The sequence below is a fragment of the Adelges cooleyi genome, unplaced genomic scaffold (assembly GCF_023614345.1).
Source record: "Adelges cooleyi isolate 19-005CV unplaced genomic scaffold, UGA_ACOO_1.1 ACOO_flye_CR_arks_rails_tigmint_CR_PRNA_22, whole genome shotgun sequence".
In the NCBI taxonomy this organism is placed as follows: Eukaryota; Metazoa; Arthropoda; class Insecta; order Hemiptera; family Adelgidae; genus Adelges; species Adelges cooleyi.
Window position 1 is genome coordinate 62,297 of NW_026095882.1, and position 26,991 is coordinate 89,287.

General features: G+C 28.7%; 1 protein-coding gene and 1 long non-coding RNA gene across 2 annotated transcripts; both read right to left on the minus strand.

Moving 5' to 3' along the window:
* Positions 1-1,709: 1,709 nt before the first annotated feature.
* On the minus strand, positions 1,710-2,324 carry LOC126835114 (uncharacterized). Its single transcript, XR_007685156.1, has 3 exons — positions 2,216-2,324; positions 2,066-2,136; positions 1,710-1,959 (listed from the first exon to the last, which is right to left on the minus strand). It is a non-coding gene; the product is annotated as an uncharacterized LOC126835114 (long non-coding RNA).
* A 19,790-nt stretch (positions 2,325-22,114) lies between these two features.
* LOC126835115 (uncharacterized) lies at positions 22,115-24,283 on the minus strand. Its single transcript, XM_050567409.1, has 5 exons — positions 24,164-24,283; positions 23,845-23,992; positions 23,335-23,393; positions 22,552-22,672; positions 22,115-22,199 (listed from the first exon to the last, which is right to left on the minus strand). Exons 1-5 carry the CDS (start codon positions 24,245-24,247, stop codon positions 22,147-22,149), a joined length of 465 nt encoding a protein of 154 aa, XP_050423366.1. The 5' UTR covers positions 24,248-24,283; the 3' UTR covers positions 22,115-22,146.
* Between the last annotated feature and the right edge of the window lie 2,708 nt (positions 24,284-26,991).

The window sequence follows — 26,991 nt, forward strand, 5'->3', positions numbered from 1 at the left end:
TGTATTAACATACAAAATTATTTTATTAACTGTCCTAATCAAAACGTTTATAATTATTACTTTTATTACATTTCATTTGATTGTATAGAAAACGTATAACAATACTATTGAACGCGAATTAAATTAATACATAAAAAGATCGGAGAATGAGAATTATAAACACAATAATAAAAAATGTGTTTACAAGACACCAAACATACTTAGGTGAAAAACAATTTTTTTTAAGTGTTATGATTGGTCTTTAGACAAAACTTGTATTTGTTATAATATTTGTAATAATATGGTATTATCGTTCAAGCAAATTCAAACGTTCAAAAACACAATTAATAAATGGCGAAAAAACAACTTGTTTTCCTTAAATTATCGTCTGCCTTTCTTAATGATTCATCGGATAATTTTTGTTATATTTAATAAAGTTTGACTACCAGATTTTTGAAAAATTGGTATAAATTATAGTCCTACTCTAAATCTACCTTCGGCCTAAATATCAGTATTTTAGCCTAAAACTTAATCTAAAACAGCGATATAAAGAAAAAGGGTCCACCCCATCGTCACGAGGAATGGGCTTATCAAATGTTTTACAATCATATATACAAACCAGCACAGTAAGAACGTATTAAAGTGAGGTGCAATGTTAACAATAAAAATCAACGCGTTTCTTAGAAAGTGATTTTAACAAATTTTATTAACAATATAAATTAATTTTATATTAAGGCGGGCGGCTAGGGTGACCATACGTCCCGTTAAAAACGGGATTGTGTTTTTTTTGAGAAAAATGTCCCTTTTTCCCGACACATTAATACTAATATAGGAATAATTAAGGCGTTTTCGGATAAATAGCCCATTGATTGGTAGGTTTTTTTTCAGAGATCATTTTAAATGGTCCGCCATGCTAAAATATATCTATGGTAAATTTTTTTATCATTTTACGGTTTATTTTGTTGTTATTTATTATACATTTGATCAGGGGCTAATAAATATGCAATGGAAGAGAGGTGGGGGAGGGTTGGCAAAATGAAGATGTCGACTTTAAAATTTGAATTGCCGACTAAAATATTTGGGTTCTTTCGTAAATATATTATGATATTTTACATCACAAGTCACAACTTTTTTTCTACAATTAATGGGAATTAATAATTGTTGAAAAAATAAATAACGAGTAATTTAGTAATATTGTTATGAATTACATTTAATAAAGGTACAGCAATAATATTTTCTTAGCTGCAATAAATTAAAGAATAAAGACGAATTCAATTAATTTATTAGAGATATGAACACAATAACAAAAAATTGTCAACTAGAAAACAAGACAGTGATGAAAAATACTTGTGTAATCCTAACAGTTATTTGTCTTTCGTCTACATTACCAACCGTTTACAAACGACCAAAAGTCGTTGGGTTTTGAAACCTGTGACATCTACGTATCAAATTTAAATCATACCCATTTTCCACCCCCTAGGGGGTTAGGTTAGGGGGTACAAGTATTTTTGTTTTTTAGTTTTTTAGGCGTAATTTTAGGACCTTTAAATTGAAAATTTGTCAGTAGTTAGAACTCATATGTATCCATAATATATAAAACGGAAAAGGTTTATTAGACACCGTATATTTCAATTCATAAATACATAAAAATATTTCAAGTATTTAATTATTATAATATATCATAATTTCAAATATTGTTTAAGATTGTGATTCATCAATATAGGAATTAAAACTTGATGTCATAGAGTCTTCTACGCTATCATGTTCGTCAACAAACTATAGCATTTCCAAGAATTCCGCAAAGTTTACGTTTTTAATAATAGGTTTTGCCGACTGTTCCATTGATTTTGAAATAGGGTTTAAGTATGCCTTGTTGTCGGCATACTCCTTAGGAGACAGTTCACCGTCTTTACTATCGTCAAACTCATTGAAGTCGTTTCTGGCATACATGACCTCGCTTGGACTTATCACTCTTAAATCCTAAGAAATTGATAATGTAAAAATGTATAATAGGTGAGATAGTATAACAAATATAGCAGTGAATAACTTTAAGATGTATAAAACAGAAAATTATAAACGAAATTACATTCTCCATTAAAATCTTATTGCGTTCTGCCGCAGCCATGATTAAATCCATCAACAATATTCCAACGCGTCCTGTGTGAGTTTTAATAATTAGTCCAATTTTTTATCATAATAAGTAATATTATAATAAAGAAATTGTTTTTATTCTGACCATCCGATTTAAATAGCAGTTTCAATTCGTTGTTTACGGTTATACCAAGATCATTGAACAATTTTTCACTTTTCGCAGGATCAATTCTACCGGATGTCTTTTGAGCTTCGTACAAAATACCAAACTTTTTTATTTGTGCTAGGGTCAGACCATTGCCCTATAATATATGTAAAAAGTATTAATACAAGCTTTATGTTAGACTGTGTTTCAAAAAAATTAAAATGTCATAGTTTAGCAGTAAGGATCAGCTATGCTGGTAAGCTTAGTAATCAGTAAGGCTCGTTTTGTGGCATAATTTTCAAAATCCTGTTCCGACAAATCATCACTGGACTCTTTATTTTATAAATGACAATATTTTGACGAAATTTTGGCTTTTTGATCACTTAAAACTTCACAGTATTAGAACTACGAAAATGGGATTGATGTAGCAAAACAATTTAATTTATACTAAGAAATTCTATACAAAAATAATTCTCATTACCTACTGTATTAACAAGTATTATAATATACTATAGTTATAGCTCTAAATTAAGATTTTTCAAAAAATTGCCTCTGCTTGAAACTTAAATTAAATAGGTGGTTTGGCGTCCATCTTATGACAAGTTATAATTACAGAAGGATAATTTGAAACCTTATAAAATGTTCAAACGTTTTATGCGTAGAAAGAATAAGATATCAAAAAGGTATGCTGACCGATTTCAAGTAAACTTCATGACAAATTTAAATGCGTTTTCAGATTACTTATTGGATCACTGGTTCAGCCTGTGTGATGGACAAAAAATGTACTATTACATTAACTAAAATGGCTTTACTCGTAGACAAAATTATTTAAATTAAAAATAATGCCCATGAAGCTCATATAAATTAACCGGTAAATTAATTGACATGGTCGAAATTTATTAAAACCTCTTTTTTCTTAAATATTGCCTACACAAAACTCCTTAAACATCGTCCGTATCCAGGGGCCTTAAGCACAAAAATGTCTCTAGAAACAATACTTTTAACATTATTTGTATTTTTACCCGTGAACACTGAATCTCCCTTACAATAATATACTCACTTACTAATTTTTTTTTTAAGTTGTAAATTGTTAACCATTTTTTTTCATATTAGTTATTTTCGTGTGGAACAAGTTCTTTTTATATATTAAACATAGTTTTTAATAAATAAAAATACTTAATACTTGTACTTTGTATTTTCTCGAAAATCCTTCTAAGCATCGATGCCATAGCATAGAAGGAGATAGTTTGTTTTTATAAATAATGTTTTTTTTTTGTGTCTGAACCCAAGTTTCGATAATCCCCCACCCCTTGGGGTGGTTTCAAGATTTTTGTTTCAATTTTTTTACGCGTTATTTAGGTTTTAAGAGCGGAAAATTAGTCTGAAGATCGGTCTTACATGTACCTATAACATGTGTAAAAAAAAAATCCAAATAGTGACTTAAGCTCCATAAATGTGGATTTTAGAGACTATTATAGAATTATCAACTTTAAATTCAGTATGTTATTAATCACAAAACAAATTTACAAAAAAAATTTACATTTAAAAAAAACAATTGGAAATCTGCTTTTCTATGTCTGTAGACACGATAACATTTTTTCATGTTGACCGATTTACGTTTAGCACCACTTTTAGATCCAAAATTATTTGCAGATGGTACTTCGGTGAGTTAAAAGTAGGGAAAGCCAGCGAAACCAGGAAAACCCTACAAACCTCTCCATAGTAACCGCCAAGTTTCCTTAGAGGCAGACAACTGCTGTTGCAGATTTTTATAATTTTATTCTAATCGTTCGAAGAAAACGTTTTGATGCGAATCTGTAGATACTGAACCCCACTTTGGTAATTCCTTACTGTGCTGGTTTGGAATGTGCTCGGTTTTTTAAGTTGGTTATTTTAGAAGTTTTCTATTTAATGTATCCAAAGATTTTATTTTCCCCCCTTTTACATGAGTATTGCACTTACTGGTTGTTTAATATCCAACATGATCAACAAGAACTCCGCCACGTACAATACATAGCCTTCTAAAATTGAAATAGGAATTAAAAATTGTCTAAATCTAGTGTAGCGCCTGTTCGGCTTATGTGCATTACCGCCTTTTCCGCTTTTAAGATGTTCTGATTTTAGTTTCAATGTATCATTCATCGTTTTCCAATAATTAAATACTTCTGATAGCTGTCGCAGAGTAAGAAATCCCAGTTGTTCATGAGATTGGGCGACTTTCATGAACTCATCCACGTACAAATTCACTTCTAATGGCGTGAGTATTTTTATCCTGAAAACAATTTATACTTTCAGGCTCTGTACTACGGATTACTTGTAACAGCAATGACCCAATCAATATCTTAAAAAATATCTTTAACATATTAAATTTATTTAGCTAACAGTTCGTCCAATTTAAATTACCTATGTTTTCAATAAAATAACAACACCATCCCTAATATGTAATGTCCTATGAACTTGAGCTTTTCAAACGGTAACGTATATATGTTATTCATTTTTTAAATAGAAAATAATTCGCTGCAAATTTCGACTATTCGAAAATCGATTTTGAGCAACTATTTTTAATTATAATAAAGTTTAATATTACTTCATTTCTCGTCCTAATTTTAAACTTCAGTTACCTTTCGTTTACAGGGTATTTCATTAAAGATAAGTAACTCATTTTCTCGAAAAAATATAACATTACAAGAATCACCATTTTACTTATAAGAAAATGAGTCTCATGCTAAAAATCACACTGTAAAATAAAACTATTTGACAATTTTAAATTTATAGGGTTCTAACACATAAGGGTTATATTATTGAAAAATATATCACATTTCAGCTGACTCTAGTAATAATATGAATAAGAATAATACAAGAAAATCACACGAAACGAACTTAGATTATATCACAATTCGATATTTTCCAATAATCGATGTATATATATTTCATTTTAAATTTAAACTAGTTGATTTGAGACCTTTAATACCTTGGTTTTGTCGGAGCTTTCGTTGTTTTCTGCCAACTTCTTCAATAAACGACATACATTCAAACAATCGGAATCAGCTGTATACAAATTGATTAGTTAGTAATTAAGTCATTATTTTTATATAGATAAGTTGTAACGCTGTCTTTTTGCCTGACATAATATGATTAGCAAAAATAATAATATCTATGACTGGTAGCTATTGTTACTGCCAAACTAAACCTATAAAGCCGTATTTGTAGACAGCACCTTGGGCTGGGTACGCATTACAAATATAATTATATAATAATTGAAGGAGAAGGAGTGACACGTCTCATACCGGTGGACAGCACTCGCATTTAACTACATACTAATTAGCTGACATCTTACCATTTATATGCTAATGTAATTAACCAGATATTGGGATGTTTTAATAAATCGACGCCCCGGTAGAACAATGACAAAACTGCAATAATTGAAATTTTACACAAGAACCAAAAACCAAATTGTTTTCATATCAATAACTTATGAATGCACAATTGATTATGAAATTGGGGCTTGGCCAGTACATAACTACAGTTACATCATATTTCTACCTTATGCGTTTGCTATATCTAAACACATTGAAGCATTTAGTCCGTTTTATCAAATTTTGCAGTTGTGTCATTGTAAATTTTGTTCTACCGTGGCGGCGATATTATGTGTATGTCACTCCGGCTGCTTTATCTCCGAATTACCACAGACCCAAATAACAGGTGTCAAACCTTTATTTGTATATACAGGGTGTCTCACAAAGACCTCACGAATTAAATAACTTTTGTTCTAGTGTTACTTTTAAGATTTTTTTTTTTTAATTAATTTACACTCATTTGCGCTATAAACAGCCCGGTTTGTATTACACTGTTTTACTTTTTTAATAATTTTTTTAAACATTCTAGATAGCCATTTTATTGAAAATAAATTACTGAGAATTTTGACTGGTCAATAAATAGTTTTGGATAATTACTTCTTAGGTTATTAAAAGTTAAAGGGCATAATGGGAGTATGATGGGAGGTGGAGTGCGGTAGAGTAAACGCCTAGTTAATTTTATCTGCACGAATAACTCTACCGCACTTCACCTCCCATCTTACCTTTAACCTTAAATAACTTTAAAAAAATTATTCAAAACTGATTATCAACATTTTCAGTAAATTATTCTTAATAAAATGGCCATCATAAATTTACTAAAATTAATGTAACAAAAAAAATGTTTAAATAATTTTAAAAAGTAAAATAGGTAAGTGCAATAAAAAACGTGATGTTTATAGCGAAAATTATTATAAATTAATTTTAAAAAAAAATCTTTAATATATTCACTAAAACAAAAGTTATTTCATTTATATAGACATCCTGGACATGGGTCAAAAGGCTAAATATAGACAAAAGTTCTGAGAACCCACTTCGAATTTTGTTGAATATTACCCTGCATGTCTGTTATGATAAAAATATATTTTCAAATTTTTTTTCGATTTTTTTGGATTACTATGGCCATGGTCGTAAAAAGTATTTTTAGTTTCTTTCGTGACTTATAATTTTTTTATGGTATCTTCGGCCATCAAAAAAAATGATTAAAAATCAGTTTCTTATGAAAATAATCTCAGCTTTCTGAAAAAAATATTGATTTATTTTTTCGAGTAACAAAAGTCACTAAAATTTATTTTTTAATCTTAAAAGTTGTTTTATCGTGTTCTTCCAAAATTTGAGACGTTTTCTAATCATTTTTTCCCAACAGCTCAGGAAATTTTACATAGAATGTGTAAATTTTAAGTTGGGTTCTACATAAAAACGCCAAGAAAATAAAAAAAAGAGTGAGCATTTTTTAGAAAAGACGGAAAATTATCTAATTTTTACACATAATAATTATTTCAACTATTTTGATTACTGTGTACAGTTATTTTAATCTGCGTGCAATACTCAACTGCACCCTACCTCCCATCCTTCATTTTAAACTTAATAATTTTTCAAAAAATGTATTCCAAATTGGTTATCGAACAGTCAAAATGTTCAGTGAACTATTCTTAATTTAAAAAGGTAATCATTTAACTACCTTACCATTTAAAAAACTTAAGTTTATACGGTTTTAACGTATAAAGAATATAATATGTTCTAACTAATAACTATAAAATTACAAATTACTATTTAAGTTTCAAAAGTTGATAAATCTCTAACAATTACTAAAAAAAAAATTAAAATTTGTATATTTTTTAATATTGTGCTAAAACGTAAATAAAAATGTTTTCATAAGGCAACATTAAAAAATAAATTGCAATTATTATAAGAGTGAACTCGTGTAGGGCGTTAAATGAATCACCCGGTATGATCTATTAAGTTCAACAAATATTAATTAACCGAGTGCAAACTGTAAAGCCCTCGACGGCCATATTAACGGTTGACTTAAATTGTCCAGAGTATAGGTAATTTAATTGTTTATCAGTATGTTACTCGAATAGTATCCTAAATGTTGAGGACGTTTCCATGCTATTCCAAAGTATTCTGTCACGAATTTTTTGAATTCCTCCTCGCAAATTCCATTCTTACACTTATTGTCAGTTTCAAACCGTTTATTTGCCTGTATCAATTGATCACTGTTAAGTCCGATGCTCTAAAATAAAGTAAGACAGCTATCAATTTTATTGGTAAACTTACTGCGTGAACGTATTGCCAATGACGTGGCAGATTTTCCCACATTAAAGTATCGTACATGATCGGTATGTATTCAATATATTGAGTTTATACTATCCGAGAAGGGTGTATAATATGTCTGTAACAACTGTGAATAAGTGTGTAAGTCGATTTCAGTGATTTTACAGGGGGGCGATTTTAAACTTTGACCGCAGCTGCCATAAATTCCATCTTAGACAATAACAGCTTACATCTCTCTCAAGGTTTTCTTGTTGGTCCAATGAGTTAGACATTTATTCAATAATGCTAGACGCCTCGGACTACATCCTAGCGTACTTAGTCAATTATGACCAAAATTCAACTTACACACTTATTCACAGTTGTTACAGATATAGTAGGTATCATACGCTTACCCATGCCGACGTTAGGAAATACACCGCGCAGACAATAATGGCGCTCTTGAAATGCATATTATATATATTTTTTTTTCTTAATTATAATAAGAATTCTATTAAATATAGTTGTAGTACTGGTGCCAAACCATAGACGAACGACGAATGAACAGTAAAATAAGTATTTTCTTCACGGCTCAGTGTTGCGTTTGCCAAAACATGTTTTGTTACGTTCTTGGATAATATATTCGATAGCACCGTGATACATTTGCAAGACAAATACAAAGCATATTTTATTTTTTTATTGTTGTATACCTTTTTTAACACGATAACATTTGTTTTTCTGTGAACCAATTTACTCATGTAGTACCTCAAAACCGAGAAAAACCAAAAAAAATTTACCGGTTTCAACCGTCAACTTTAATTGGACATGGCTTTAAAAAACCTAACCTTCCCAAAATTGTAGTACATTTATTTATCCACACCAGACGGTGTATAAAAAGGTCATATAATGACGTGTACATTCGCTATGACTCATTATTTCATGTTTCAAATAGACATTTGGTTCCTTGGCTTAAATTCAAATCAGATGATATTATATAACTTTTATAAAACGTGTAGGCATTCCTACAGTTTCTGTTGTTTTTTCAAACCGATATATTTATACATGAGTAACTTTAATATATTTTGCGTTAAATACAAAAATGTTTTTTCCATTATTTTAACAATACCCATGTAGGGTGAAGAAAGGTATTTTCGTGGCATAAGCAATTTCGTGATATAGTTTGTTGATCGTATCGCGTAATTCCCTATTAGAAAATTGTCTTGAAAATCACACTGATTGTTAAAATAACAGTTATTTTAACAATCGGTGATTAATAACTAAAGTAGATTAAAAAATTAATCTAAAAATAACGTTTTTATGCGCTTTAAAAAGTATGAAATAACTTTCTGGGGGTCTTGATAACCAAATAGGACAGGTGAACTAGAAAAACGTGGGGCGCATCTTTCTACTTAGATATTAAAACCTAAGCTTTCATACTAATTTATTAAGTTGTCTCTCATAATGCTGTCTCTCTAACCGAACGGATCAGAAAGTGATAGTATGACTTTTTATCGGAAATGAAATTTAATGAATTTCCGTGCCACTTGCCTTAAATTTCATTGCGAGTTGGAAAGACTTAATTGCTATTCTCTCCAAAGTTTGTTTTATGTAGGTTGCTTCAAATTTTTTGTTAACTACCTACTTGCTTAACATTTAAAGTAATGTGGTGCTCAATTTTACATGACATGTCATTAAGTATTATTTTATTTAGAAGAGAAAAGATGATTGTGCATGAATTATGAGTTAAGGTAGTTATTAATGAGAAGAGAATGTTATTATATATTCAGACGTGTGCAATAGTAAAGATGTGACCAACGTTTTTCTAGTTCACCTGTCCTATTTGGTTATCAAGACCCCCGGAAAGTTATTTCATACTTTTTAAAGCGCATAAAAACGTTATTTTTAGATTAATTTTTAATCTACTTTAGTTATTTTGTTCTTTTTCGTTTTCGTATGTACGTATCTATATATTTAAATGTGCAATGTTATATAATGAATATACATATTATTATACATATATTTTACATATAAATAATATTATTACAATATTATATAATAAAATCCGTCCATTTCGTCTCTAAGCGGTGATTACATAAAAAAAGGCTGCATGGTCAGAAGGATTATAATAAGAATTAGTAATCAATTTAAAAGCTTATAATTTTAGATTTATTATTGTATAAATTATCATAAAAGTTGAATAAAAGTTGTAAGAAAATGCAAAAAAGTGTAATGATGGGAACGGGTTCGAACCTGGTACCGCTCATATTTGAGCACCGTTCACGCCCAAACGCACCATGCATAATTTTTTCTGGCGGGTGAGAAATAATTCTTTTTGAATTGCAAGATTCCACCCAGAACGACGAACAAGAAATCGACCCCATTTAACCCCCTTAGGGGAGGAATTTTCAACCTCTTGTGGATTTATAATGCATTGCCATCGAATTGTGAGTTACCCTGAAAGTTTCAGCCGGATAGATAATCGGGAAGTGCTCGAAATTTGAGTTGCAAGATTCCACCCGGAACGACAAACAAGATTGTGAGTTCATAAAAACGTTATAAAAATATCTGTCTTCACCCTACATTATTTTTCTATTTATTTACTACACCTTTAGGTATTTAAAAGGCCTCTGTCTCTAGGGAGACTTACTTCCCTAATAAATAATCAAAAATCTAATTAAATAATTATAACATCTTCATTTTATCCCATTATATATACATATAGGTAATTTAATACATTTATTTATATTACATTGACGAATAAATGTATAATACATATAAAAAAATATCTTGGCTACGGGCTACGAATCTTGAAAAACAGTAGTTGTTTTGCGGTTTAACAAAATCAAAAAATGTATTACTTGTTTACACAACTGTCTTATAACCAAATAATAATGTACCTACAGTGCCAAAACTACCACTTTTAATGTACTACAACTTAAGATCTATGAGAGGCATCAGTCTTTTGGAATATCAATTCACCCTAAACGAGTTTCATCGATCAATGATAAATAATTCTTTTGGGAGTTTCGAGATTGTTTACTCGTAGATTTGTTATCATACATATTGTATAAGTTGGTTTTAAGGTCATTTAATTTTACATTATCATAATGTACAATTATTTTAATAACATATTTTTTTTTACAACAAATATCTGGAGATATAGCAGAATTTACAAATAATACAATACGAAATTTCACGGTTTGTTATTTATCGATAACGAGTATTTTTTTATCTTATTTTTTATGTTTGTATAGGTACTTATTCAAATTTTTAAACATTAGAATATTTCATCTGTGATAATAGTTCAACAGATGGCAGAATTTGTTAAACAGCCAAAATATTATTTCAAAAAAACTGTAATTTTGTATTTTGGTCGATAAAACATAATATTATTTGTTTCCAGTATACCTTTTTTAACACGATAACATTTGTTTTGTGTGAACCAATTTACTCATGTAGTACCTCAAAGCCGAGAAAAACCAAAAAAAAATTTACCGGTTTTCAACCATCAACTTTAATTGGACATGGCTTTAAAAAACCTAACCTTCCCAAAGTTGTAATACATTTATATATCCACACCAGGTGTACACCACGGTGTAAAAAAAGGTCACACAATGACGTGTACATTCGCTATGACTCATTTTTTCATGTTTCAAATAGACATTTGGTTCCTTCGCTATTTCTGAGAACATTCATTTAATTAATCATCATCATCATGTAGCTTAACGGGCCATGAAGGCCCAACGCTGCCATCATGAGATGGTTTCTTGACGAATTCGCTTCCGGGACGGGTCGTCAATCTGACGGTTCCTTTTTACCGGACGATTGCTCGCCCAGCAAACGGAGCGCCTGTGACCGAGTATCGAACCGGCGACAGTGAGCGCTAACACACTGTCGCCTTACCCACTCGGCCCCTCCTCCTCCATTTAATTAATAATTATTTAAATTAAATAACAGGAAGTAAATTGCCGTCAAGTGTACAAGTATTAAGAACTGGGTTTTTAGTTGTAAGTGAGTACAGATAGCCATTTCCAGACTGTAAATAAGAAACTTTATTCAAATAATAGTTATAATGTCTTTTGGAGACTATAACAATATTTTAGACTTATAAACATTTCGTAGTCATTAATATACGTAATTGATAAAATAAGGGCATTTTTGAAATGCTTACAATATTTCTTAAGTACAATGTGAAGTCCCAAAAATTTCAATTCTATGGCTAAAAGCAAAAATCTTTTGGTAATTACAGTTTCACCCGATTTCAGACAATTATGCATTTTTTTTTTTTTCAAGAGGCTTCAACATCTGAGGTTATTAGCCATTGTGTACATGTTTTGTGTAAGTTACATTAATAATTAAATATCAAAGGTTACAATATTTTTTAAATAAGAATAATGAAATACAAAAGTGTTGATTAGATATTGTTTACAACGTTAATTTTTGTAAGGAAATTAAAAATTTGTATGGTGTTGTCTTCATGGAGAGCTTCTTCTAAGTTGTTGGGTATTGAAAAAGTACTTCGGATGTTTTGTAGGTCTGGGCAGTCTAGGATAATGTGTTGGATGGTTAGGTCTTCTTGGCATTTATTACATATGGGTGGTGCATATTTGCTGATTAAGAAAGTATGTGTCAAAGAGGAATGTCCGATTCTCACTCGGGTTAGAGTGACTTCTTGTCGTCTGTTTAAATTGTGAAGATAATGCCACTTTTTAGTGCATCTTTTGATTTTTTTTAATTTGTTGGAAGGCGGAACGGAATCCCAGTAACTTTGCCATGTCATATTTATTTTATTCCTAATAGATTTATTTATGTCTTTAGCCGGTATGTCAGTGATTGTTGGATGCAGGATGGTTTTAGTCGCTATGTCTGCTGACTTATCGGCCATCTCGTTGCCGGAAATTCCAATATGAGATGGTATCCACATAAATTCTATATTTTTTTTTTGTAGAATATAGTTCTGTTTGTATATTCTGGGTTATTTAGTTTGTCGAGAAGGGGTTTTGGAGTGCTTGGAGAGCGCTAAATGAGTCGCTTACTATTAAAATATTATTATTTAAACTGGTCAGATTAGTAGATCTGATTGCTTCTAATATGGCGTAGTTTTCTGCAGTGAAAATACTGCTCTCCGGAGGAAGTTTGTGAAGGATTTTAGTTTCGTCTCTAATGATCGCAAAGCCAGTTCCATGTTGAGATTTAGATGCGTCGGTATAAATTTGTAAAAAATTTGAGTATTTATTTTGGATGATTTCTTACATGAATTATTATTTTTAGTTATTGGGAAAAAATGAGAGAGGGGGTCGCGCAAAAAAATTTGCATTATCGCATATAAGCATTTTATGAAAAATAAACTTGTGCATATAAGTATCAAGTATATTCATCATAAAATATATATTTATAATTTTATAGAATAAATCAGTATAGCTAAATCAGTTCTTTTGGTATCGCTTTTAAAAAATGTGTACTAGAAGCATGATTTTTTTTTTTTAATTGATAGAATCTTTTTTAGCGAAGCTTCTCATTTTTTTTTAGTTTAATATGAAAACATGTTATTATTTGAACAATACACGTGTAAAAAAATTGTCTGCTTATGTACTACAGCTTGTTAATGGATTACAATTCCTGACGACTCATTTTAAAATAATTATAACATTATAAAATTTACAATATTTTTTACAACTACAAAATACTTTGAATAAAACGTTAAAATGTTATGATATTCTGATAACGTGTAAAAAAAGTAGATTCAAGAACATGTCAATGGGATGATAAGATATGTTATTGTGAATGATATAAAAAATTCGTTCCCTGAACAATTTTGTTATACAATTACATGGCTTTCATGGTTTAAAATATATTTTCGATGTTAAATAAAACATGGTTATTTGTTAGTATCCTATCAAAAAGAATTCGTAAAGCATATTTAATCTGATCGTTTGGTATTGCTTTTATAAAATGTATACTAGTAATATTATATATTTTGCTTTTTGGTTTTTTTTTTAAACCGATAAATTTGTTTATAGGTAATCTTCATATTTTTTCAGTTCAATATGAAAACATGTTATTATTTTCACAATACATGTACATAATATTTTTCTGCTTATGTACTACAACTTAAGATCTATCAGAGACATCTGTGTCTAATAGTTTGCCATCATAATTGACCACATACGAGTTTCATCGATACGCAGAATTTAAATTATCTTAACAGATTTCAATTCCTGCCGTGTCTTTTAAAACGTTTTTTTTTCATTATTTTGACAATACCCATGCATTATTTTTCTACTTATTTGCTACACCTTTAGGTATTTTGAGGCCATTGTCTCCGGGGAGATTTACATTCCTGATAAATAATTAATAATCTATTATAACTATATCATCTTCATTTTTGATACCCCATTTCATATATATTAACACTTAATTTACAAAGTGCGAAATAAATAAATTTTAAATTTTAATAATATCTATTTTAGGATTATTGTAATAAAATACTACCTGAAAGGATTTTTTTTTTTATAATATCCTTTATTGGATAATATGATGGTTCAACAAGAAGGTACTTTATTTGGCTAATAATAACAAAATCCACCCCTTTCCCTACAAAACACCCAAAATATGTACATATTTCTCAACTTAAAATTGCGATATATTTGTATATGAGTAACCTTATTATTTTTGTTTTTTGTGTTTAGTACAAAAACATGGTGTTTATTATTTAAACAATACTTATGCACGTTATTTTTCTACTTATTTTGCACACCTTTATATATTCTTTAAGAGGCCTCTGTCCCTAGGAGGATTTCAATTCCTAACGAAGTCTATTTTAAATAATTATAACATCTTCAACATTGCTGATAACCCAATTAATAAATTTAATTTTTAATTTAAACGCATTATTTATAAAGTGCGAAATTAATACACTTGAAATTCAAGTAGTATATTATATGATAGGATTATTAAAGTATTTATTTTACAAATAACCATTGATAATGACAATATAGTTTTTAATTCTCGAAATAATATTTTAGATATAAATAAACAACAATTGTTGTTGATCAGCCGAAGTATTATTTCAAAAGAACTGTAGTTTTGTATTTTGGTTAATAAGAAATTTTATTTGTTTCCAGCCGAGAATCAAATATCTTACAAAGCTAAAAATGTCATTATTTATTTTAACTAGAAAAAATGTTAGTATTCTAACGAGAAGTATTCGTATTGTATATTAGATAAGATAATTTGGTATCGCTTCAAATCGATAAATTGGTGCTTAGGTAACTTCATACTTTTTTTGCTTAATACAAAAACATGTAGGTATTTATTTGAAAAATGCACGAGCAAAATTATTTTCATTTTTGTGATGTTTTTGCGTTTTCAGTGTAAAACCTAACAAATACATATGTATATAGTTATGTCAATATAAGTTGAAATTTTTGAATTAATGATAGGGGCTACAGCCTAGTCGTAAAAATCAAGTCGTTTTTTTTTTAAATACTATGTGATTTAAAATTTTTTTTTGTTTTTAGTACAAAAAAAGGTTTTTTATTATTTGAACAATACTTATGCACGTCATTTTTCTGCTTATTTTTTACACTTTTAGATCTTTAAGAAGTCTATTTAAAATAATTATAAACTCTTAAACTTTTCTTATACCTTATTTCATATATATATATATATATTCTTTAATATATATTTAATTTAATTTGAATATGTATATATATATATATATATAACACATTCAAATTAAATATACATATATAACATATTCAAATAAAAAAAAAATATATATATATATATGTGTGTGTTTGTGTGAATACTATATTTAATATCAAAAACTAAGACGGAGCAGATATGGTTAATTTATAATTTTAATATGCTGAAAACTAGTTATTTAACATTTTTATAAGTTTAAAATATTTAAAAATACAATTTACAAATCACCCAAATAGTACAGTATTTAATTAATACAATAAAAACACACACCCTCTAAATTTTTAAAAATGAATACATAAACCTTGAATTTTTATTTAAATAAACTTAAATTGAATAATTTTCAAAGTTTGATTTTATCAATACAGCGAACGGCGATAGGATGTTGCAGTAAATTTGTATCCCTAAAATAGTAATACAAAAAAAAATTAACAATGCGATAATAATAACACAAAATGTAAAATTATATAAAATTTAATATCCTTCAGTTGAAGAAAAAACAAAAATGTGTAAGAGTGAACATATTACTTGCTTGGGGGTTGCAAATGTTTAAATCCTCAACTGGTCGGTGTTGTAGCGTATAGGTAAACTTTTAAAAACCATTAATGTATAAAATTCGTCGATAGTATATTTAAAAAAATAGTAAAATGCCTTAACAATGCACAATTATTTATATCTTTAAGTTCCTAGGAGGATTTCAATTCCTAACTAAGTCTATTTAAAAAAATTATAACATCTTCAACATTGCTGATAACCCAATTTATATATTAAATCTTTAATTTTAACACGTTATTTATAATGTACGGATTTCATACATTTGAAATTCAAGTAGTATATATACATGAATTATTTTTTTTAGTTATAGGAAAAAATTGAGGGAGGGGTCACGCAAAAAAAATTGCATTATCGCATATAAGTATCAAATATATTCATCATAAAATATATTTTATAATTTTAAAGAATAAATCAGTATAGCTAAATCAGATCTTTTGGTGTCGCTTTTATAAAATGTGTACTAGAAGCATGATATTTTTTTTCAAATCAATTAAATCTTATTTAGATAAGCGTCTCATTTTTTTTAGTTTAATATGAAAACATTTTATTATTTGAACATTACACGTGTAAAAAAATTAAGATTAAGAACATGTCAATGGGATGATAAGATATGTTATTGAGGATAATATAAAAAATTCGTTCCCTGAAAAATTTTGTTATACAATATGCATGGCTTAAATGGTTTAAAATATATTTTCGGTGTTAAATAAAACATGTTTATTTGTTAGTATCCTATCAAGAAGAATTCGTAAAGTATATTTAATCTGATCGTTTGGTATTGCTTTTATAAAATGTATACTAGTAATATTATATATTTTGCTTTTTGGTTTTTTTTTTAAACCGATAAATTTGTTTATAGGTAATCCTCATATTTTTTTAGTTAATAAAACATGTTATTATTTGCACAATACATGTACAAAATACTTTTCTGCTTATGTACTACAACTTTAGATCTATCAGAGGTATCTGTGTATAATAGTTTGCCATCATAATTGACCACATACGAGTTTCATCGATACGCAGAATTTAAATTATCTTAACAGATTTCAATTCCTGCCGAGTCTTTTAAAACGTTTTTTTTTTCATTATTTTAACAATACCCATGAATTTTTTTTCTACTTATTTTCACACCTTTAGATATTTTAAAGGCTATTGTCTCCATTAACAAAAACAAAAAATGTATTACTTGCTTACACAACCGTCATATAATAAAATACAAATGTAGCTACAGTGCCAAAACTACCACTTTGGATGTACTACAACATTAGATCTATGAGAGGCATCAGTCTTTTGGAATTAGCCATATCAATTCACCCTAAATGAGTTTCATCAATCAATGAAATATAATTATCGAAATTATATTTTAGATATAAACACTTCGGTCATAAATAAATAACAAAGGTTGTTAAACAACCAAAATATTATTTCAAAAAAACTGTAGTTTTGTATTTTTTTAATAAGACATTTTATTTGTTTCTAGCCGAGAATCGAAAATTTTACAAAGCTATAACATACATTATTTATCATAGCTACAAAAAATTTTAGTATCCCCAGTAAAACGAATTTCATCAATACACCAAATTTTAATTATTTTAATAGATTTCAATATCTGACAATTTGTTTAAACATTTTTAAAACTCTATTCTTTATTTCTCATTTTCAAACAAAGTTCAAGGGATTTAGGTCTGCTTATGTACTATAACTTAAGATCTGTATAAGGCATCTGTCTTGGAATTTTCCATCTCAATTCACCCTAAACGAGTTTCTTCCATACGTAGAATTTAAATTATCTTAACAGATTTCAATTCCTGACGATTCTTTTAAAACTTTAAGAGCCATGTTCATTTAATTGTAAACACAATTACTCAATTACTTTATTGCTCAATTCTAGCCTTGCACTTAAAGAGTCATAATAAATAAAAAGATTTTTTAATTAGTAATTCCTCAGGTGACATCCTTCAGTATGCCTGCACACGTCAGTTGTATCAAATTTAAATCATACCCATTTTCCACCCCCCTAGGGGGTTAGGTTAGGGGGTACAAGTATTTTTGTTTTTTAGCCGTAATTTTAGGACCTTTAAGATGAAAATTAGTCAGTAGTTAGAACTCTTATGTATCCACAACATATTAAACGAAAAAGGTTTATTTGACACCGTATATTTCAATTCATAAATACATAAAAATATTTAATTACTATAATATTTAATTTCAAATATTGTTTAAGATTGTGATTCAATATTCATCACTATAGGAACTAAAAATTGATGTCATAGAGTCTTCTGCGCTATCATGTTTTTCAACAAAAAATACTGTTTCCAAGAATTCCGCAAAGTTTACTTTTTTAATACCTAAATCGAAAAAATTCATTTTTTTTATTAGGCGATGACCAATAATCGTTGTTAAATAAATCATTTTAACACTGTTTAAATTAACTTCACCATCGAAATTCTCTAAATTAAGTCGCTTTTCTTCAATAAGGTCTGACGACTCTTCCATTTATTTTGATATAAGGTCTATGTATTCCTTGAAGTCGGCATACTCCTTAGGAGACAGTTCACCGTCTTTAATAACGTCAAATTTGTTGAAGTGGTTTCTGGCATACATGACCTCGCTTGGACTTATCACTCTTAAATCCTAAGAAATTGATAATGTAAAAATGTATAAAAAGTGAGATAGTATAACAAATATAGCAGTGAATAACTTTAAGATGTATAAAACAGAAAATTATAAGCGATATTACATTCTCCATTAACATTTCTTTGCGTTCTGCCGCAGCCATGATTAAATCCATCAACAATATTCCAACGAGTCCTGTGTGAGTTTTAATAATTAGTCCAATTTTTTATCATAATAAGTAATATTATAATAAAGAATTTGTTTAATCTTACTATACGATTTAAATAGCAGTTTCAATTCGTCGTTTACGGTTATACCAAGATCATTGAACACTTTTTCACTTTTTTCAGGATCAATTCTACCGGATGTCTTTTGAGCTTCGTACAAAATACCAAACTTTTTTATTTGTGCTAGGGTCAAACCATTGCCCTACAATAAAAGTAACAATGAATATACATCCAAACATTGAAGAACTTATGGAGTGTTCAGCATCAAGGAAGTCATTAAGTATAAATTTACTCCATGTTAAATTTTTTTAATTTTTTTTATTTATTTTACAAAAACAATCTATACAAATATGTATGTACAATAAGTTTTTTTTTTATCTAAATTATAACAGGGCATGTATGTCTTGAAAAGGAAGCTACCCATTGGTAACACCTCTATAGTAAGTTGGGTTAGGTTATAAGTTGTTTATTTTATGTTAGTAAGTCTCTACTCCAGTTACGTTTTAGTCTGCGTGGAGGGTCGTCAGGGATATTGGCCGTGTGCATGCGTTTTATTAGGGGGTTTGAGTTTGAATTTAGTTTTGCGTGGAATCTAAAGTAATGTATTTTGGCTAGTTCGTTAACAGTGACTATTTTTAGGTCTTTATGTAAGTTGTTGTTTGTTATATACCAAGGAGCATTTGTAATCATTCGCAGTGTAATATTTTGGAACGCCTGTATTGGTCTTATAGTTGACGGTTTAGCTGGTCCCCATATTTGTATTCCATAAGCCCATATTGGACGAATTATTGACTTGTATATAAGCAGTTTAGTCTTGAGTGACAGATTAGACTTTAGCAGAGGGCGCAAAAGATGTAGTCTGATATTTGATTTTTTCCTTTTTTCTTTGAGGTGTGGTCCCCAGGTTAGACGATTGTCAAGAGTTAGACCAAGATATTTTGTTTCATTTTGAGTAGCGATAATTGTATTGTTAAGTATTATAGCGGGACTTATTTCCGGACGGAGGGCGAAGGTGACTTGACTGGACTTGTTTACATTGGTTTTGATTTTCCAATTCCTAAACCATTTCTCACAAGCGTTAGTGTGTGATTGGAGATGGTGAGCCGCATCGTTTATATTTTTGTGACGACTTAGAATAGCTGTATCGTCAGCAAAAGTAGCTAGTAATGTGTTACAACTTTGCGGCATATCAGCAGTAAATATGTTATAAAGGTCGGGAGAAAGATCGCTACCTTGAGGGACCCCGGCCTCAATTGTGTAGTAAGATGAATAAGCACAACCTTGTCTGACAATGAATTTTCTATCTTGTAAATATGATTTTATAATGAGATATAAAGGGGCTGGAAATATTTTTTTCAATTTGAAAAGTAAACCATTGTGCCAAACTCTGTCGAACGCTTGTGCGACATCAAGAAATAAGCCAGTACAATATTGCTTGTTTTCAAAAGATGAAGCGATCGCATCTGTCAGTCGGTGGATTTGATGAATTGTGGAATGCCTTGCACGAAACCCAAACTGGGTATTAGGGATTATATTGTGTTCCTGTATGACCGGTCGAATTCTTTTTAATAGTAATTTTTCAAAGAGTTTGCTCAATGTAGGCAATAAACTAATAGGCCTGTATGACATAACTAAATTTTTTGGTTTGCCGGGCTTAGGTATGACAACAACTACGGCTATTTTCCAGATAGGGGGAAAGTAGGAAAGTCGGAGTATAGCATTATAAATAAAGGTTAAAAGGAGAATACATTTTTGGGAAAGGTTCATCAATAATTTATTGGTAATAAGATCATTACCAGGAGCTTTGCCTTTAGGTAATTTTTTGATTGTCGCTTGAACTTCTTCTGGGTTGAAAGGTATGTTAAATTTAAAACGAAAAATAAATTAATTTTTATAATTTGTAAGAATGGTAAGTCATCTTTATAAATCATTTTGTATTTTTCTAAATTTATTTTATTTAGTTATTCGAGGATAGATAAATATACATGTATACCAATTTGATGTTAATAATAAATAATTGAAAATTGTGTATGCAATTATGATTTTTTTTTTGGGTTGCCAAAAGGTAAATTTAAAATGTTAGGGTCACTCTCATAAAAGGTTGGGAACCGCTGCTAAACTTTAGCACTAAGGATTAGCTGTTGGTAAGCTTAGTAATCTGTAAGACTCGCTTTATGGTACTATTATCAAAAGCAGGTTCCAACAATACATCACTGGACTCTTTATTTTATAAATGACAATATTTTGACGAAATTTTGGCTTTTGATCACTTAAAACTTCACAGTATTAGAACTACGAAAATGGGATTGATGTAAAAAAACAATTTAATTTATACTAAGAAATTCTGAATAAAAAGAATTCTCATTACCCACAGTATTAACAAGTATAATAATATATTATAGTTTACACAACCGTCTTATAATAAAATGTTAATGTACCTACAGTGTTACAACTACTACTTTTGAGGCATCAAAACTTATAGTTTTTAACGGTTAAATACAGTTGTTTCTTTTTGAATTTGAGCATTGATTCACTTTTCTTAGATATTTGTGTCCTTGTTTTTAATGTATCAAATATTTTTTGATCGATGTAATATAAATAAACACATATTCAGATTAGACTATAACTCCAGTCTAAATTTCAGCTCTTAAATTTTGAAAGAGTAACCTAACCTAACCTTTCTCGATTTTGACACTACTCTCAACTCTACAGATACAATTAAATGTTATATATATTTATTTATTATCAAAAACTAAGACGGAGCAGATAAGGTTAATTTATAATTTTAATATAATAAAAACTAATTATTTAACATTTTTATAAATTTATGATATTTAAAAATACAATTTTCAAATCACCCAAATAGTACAGTATTCAATTAACACAAAAAAAACACCCTCTAAATTTTTAAAAATGAATACATAAACCTTGAATTTTTATTTAAATAATAAGTTAATTTAATTTAACTTAAATTGAATAATTTAAAAAGTTTGATTTTATCAATATAGCGAACGGCGAAAAGATGTTGCAGTAAATTTGTAGCCCTAAAATATTATTACAAAAACAAATTAACAATGCGATAATAATACAATATGTAAAAATATATCAAATTTAATATCCTTCAGTTGAAGAAAAAACAAAAAATGTGTAAGAGTAAACATATTACTTGCTTGGGGGTTGCAAATGTTTAAATCCTCCACAGGCCAGTATTGTAGCGTATACATTATTCTTTAAATATCATTAATGTATAAAACTCGATCCATGACATATCAGTTTCTAGAAATCAATTAAAAAGTATTCACATTAAAATTTATCAAACTATACAGTGCTGTAACGAGTCGAGTGGTTGCAATTATTATTATTGCGTTTTTATGTACAAAGTTTGGCCATGACGGGTGTTATAAAAAGCCATCTTAAATCAATAATTTAGTTTTTGAATAATTTAAAATCATGTCGAAAAAAATTTCATGAGCAATGTTATAAAATTAATATTTTAATGTTAAATAAAACCAGTCCAACAGTCATAAAATTGTTTTGTAACATATTTCATCGAAAATTTTGTAACAAATTTCGTCGAAAAAGAAGATAAAAGCGTTCTACATTTTTAAAACTTGTTCTTTCTACGTACCTTTCAATGCTGTTGTCAGTTCGTTATCACCCAGCTCTAGTTTCTCCTGTAAATACTCTTTAACTGCGCTCTTGGTAACTGGACGGTTTTTGACGATTCCGTTATAAATTTCTTGGAGATCCTAAAATTATAAAAATGTTTTTAAAATCAGGGGAACATATTTTGTTACGGGCCAAGGAACCCCAGACGACCTCCAGCTCTTACTGGCGGAAAGCTCTAAGCGAGCGAATTCAGTAAGTACGTTTATTCCCTAATGGGGATTAAACACCTGATGGAGGGCAGCAGTAACCATCAGTACTGAAACGAGGCGGAAGAAGAACCTTCTGGTACGGCTTGTTATCAGATTATTCAGAATATTATTATCAGAATACTGCGATGAGGAAAGTAAGGGGAGACTACCACATGATACTCCCATGTCTTAAGAACAGAAAAAACATTGCCAAAAGCTACGTATGGAGTGTTTTGTTGTATAGTTGTAAGCCTGGACCTTGACAGTACGAGATACAAGAAACTTGAAACAATAGAAATGTGGATCTGGAGAAGATTACTTCGTATTAGTCGGACTGAAAGAAAGAGCAATGAAGAAATTCTCCAAATAGTAGAGGAAACGAGAGTATTGCTATCCATCATTAGATGATTGGAATGGCTGGATGCAACGGGTATTCACATATGAAGATTCTAGCATTAAAGAGAGAAGAGTGGAAGTCTATATTTTCGCTATGACTAGGCTTAGCCTTTAGAAAATAAAGATCCTATATTAGGATAGAAAAAAATCATAATTACCCAAAAAGTAAATCTTGATGTTATTACTGCTATAAATTCGTTCGGTGACATTTTAGTACCTAGAAAGCATTATAAAAGTGTTCACCAAACTATAATATGCTGTAACGGATGGAGTTGTTGCAATTTTCGTTATATCGCGATAGCGTTAAAAACAAAATTCTTGGGGAATGTCGTTAAATGAATATTTCAATATTAATTACAGAAAGTGTAACTATTACAAAATGTTTCACATTCTAACACGATTTGTAAAAAATAAGATAAAAGCGTTTTATATTTTTATAGTAACTTGATCTACCTAACTACCTTTACAGACGCCTTCTGCATTTTTTTTACCCCCCGACGCCTTTTTCATAATAGTATATATACCCCTTAGAAATGTTGGAAAAAACGCACTACCCAATATCTATCGATATTTATTTATGTATAACATCAATGTGAATATTAGTTTTCACATTTCACACATATAATTTACAATATCGATTAATTAATTATTATTATTATTCAACGTACTCCACACTGAATTACGTATCTTATAGTTATCGAATTCAGAAATATCAAAATTTTCGATCACTTTTTTTTGTCCTATGTATTCTTCTACTGTATCCTTGGTAACATCTTTGCCTTGTTCTAAAATCTTTGTATAAAGTCTGTCTAGATTCTAAAATTATTACATTTTTAATAAACAATGTGAATACTACTGTTTTAGAAATAATGTGTCTCAAATTTTTACTATTATATCAACCAATAGATTTATAGAGAATTATATTTTTTTTTTAACGAATCAGATAGATTAATTAGATAGAATAAGATAAAAAAAAAATTTAATTACCCACGGATCTTTGCAAATCCCAAGATTTGCTGTAGACAAATGAACAAACAAAGATAAAAACAGTATACAATTTTTAAAATTCATGATTGTCTGTTTTTTTTTAACGCCTAAGATATTCGAATACTGTTCTGCCGTTGTTTAAAACTTAAATGATTCTTATTCTTTTAAATGGCTTCTGTTGTAGCGATTTCAGTGTAAAACGTATAAAACTTGTATAAACGCATATGTATTTTGTTTGTTCAATGTAGTTTAAAATTCCATTTTAAAATAAATAATCGTGGCTATAGCCTATGAATCGTAAAAAAATAGTAGTTGTTTTGCCGCTTGACAAACACAAACAATTTAGCTATTACTTGTTTATTCATCCGTCTTTAAACTTTTTGTAGAATAAACGTATTATAAAAAAATTATTGTTTTTCAAATTACTTCCAAATTGATATTGTAATTTTAGATGTTTTATTATTTGTATTATGTTTGTTTCATATGATTACAATGGGAAACTTAACCAAGTTAGGAATCCAAGATTTTAGTTCTATATTTGAAACGAATGAAGCAAGGTCCGAACATACTATCTTTGAACAATAGTTTAGTATTGTACTGGTGAAGAGATACACGAAAAGTCTCTCAGAATTTTCCATCTCAATTCACCCCAAACGAGTTTTATTACTACACCGAATTTGATATTATTTTAATAAATTTCAATTTCTGAAGATTCATTTTGACACTTTAAGAACCGTTTTCATATATGTAGTTGTATACACAATTACTCAATCACTCTTTTACTCAGTTCTAGCCTGGCAGAGATGTTATTGCGATTTCAGTGTAAAACTTAATAAATGTATATGTACAATTATTTTATTATATGTTGAAATTGTATATTGAATTGTGGCTACAGTCTATGAATCGTATAAAAACAGTAGTGTTTTTGCCGTTTAAAAAAAACAAAAAATGTATCTAATACCTATTTACAAAACCGTCACATAGCAATATATTAGTACTTTTTAGCTTGTCGTGAACTAACCGTTTTATAGGAAAAATATTTGTTTTCAAATCACTCACATTGATATTATTTTTTAAGACGTTGTATTTTTTGTATTAGGTTACTTTCGTATGATTAAACTGGTAAACTTACTTAAGTTAGGAATCCTTGATTTTATTTCTACTGTTGTAAAACTTTTTTTTTAAATGAATGACATATTATCATTGGATAATAGTGTGGTATTATATTGGTGACATCATACATTGTTATTTTAGACGTTATATTATTTGTATTATGTTTCTTTCATATGATTACAATGGGACACTTAACCAAGTTAGGAATCCAGGATTTTAATTCTATATTTTAAACGAATGAAGCAAAGTTCCGGGTTCGAACATACTATCTTTAAACAATAGTTTAGTATTGTACTGGTAAAAAGATATACGAAAAGTCTCTCAGAATTTTCCATCTCAATTTACCCCAAACGAGTTTTATCATTACACCGAATTTGATATTATTTTAACCCTTCACTGAATGAATTTTTTTTAAACCATATGCTATAAATGTACTTAGTACTACTTAAAAAAATAAAAATAAATTTTTTTTTAGTTTTGGTTTCATGAAAAACACTAATTAAAAAATTGTTCCAAATATGAAACATTGTGCATACAAAGATGTATAGCAAGAACAGATGTAAACAATACATACAATAGTTCCATATATGGAACATTGTGCAGTGAAGGGTTAATAGATATCAATTTCTGAAGATTCATTTTAATACTTTAAGAACCGTCTTCATGTAGTTGTGTACATGATTACTCAATCACTCTAATTATTTCAAAATTATAAGTATGAGCTTGTAAAAAAAGTAAATTTAAAACAAGTTGTCGTTTAGTTATATCATTTGGGACGATATTAATCATTCGTTTCAGGAACAATATTACTATTTACTATACAACACATACGGTTTATAATATATTTCATAGTATTCAACATTTCTGATACCCCATTTCATATATATATATATATTCTTTAAAATTATCACATTATTTATAAAGTGTGAAATCAAAAGATTTGAAATTCAAGTAGTATATTATATGATAGGATTATTCAAGTTTTTATTTTAGAAACAACCTTCGATAATGACAATGTTTTTTATTCTTAAAAAATAATATTTTTGATTAAGACACTTAGGTCATAAATAAACAACAACAGTTGTAAAATAACCAAAATTTTATTTCAAAAAAGGACTGTAATTTTGTATTTTGGTCGATAAGACATATTATTATTTGTTTCCAGCTGAGAACAGAAAATGGTACACAGCTAAAAATGTCATTACCTACTCATTATTTATTTTTACTAGAAAAAATGTTAGTATTCCAACGATAAGTATTCGTATTGCATATTAGATAAGATAATTTGGTATCGCTTCAAACTAAAAAAATCGTATTTAGTTAACTTCATACTTGTTTTGCTTAATACAAAAACATATTATTATTTGAATAATACACGTGCAAAATATTTTTCTGCTCTAGCCTGGCTGTGGTGTTATTGCGATTTTATGACTATTGTTTTTTCAATATAGGTTGAAATTTTAAAATTAATAATCGTGGCTACAGCCTATGAATCGTAAAAGAAGTAGTTGTTTTCAAATATTATGTAACCTTAATATTTTTTTGTCTTAAGCATAAAAACATGTTTTTATTATTTCAACAATACTTATGCACGTTATTTTTTACACATTTAGATCTTTAAGAAGTCTATTCAAAATAATTATAAACTCTTCAAAATTGCTGATAACCCATTTGCTTTATTTAATCTTTAATTTTAACACATTATTTATAATGTA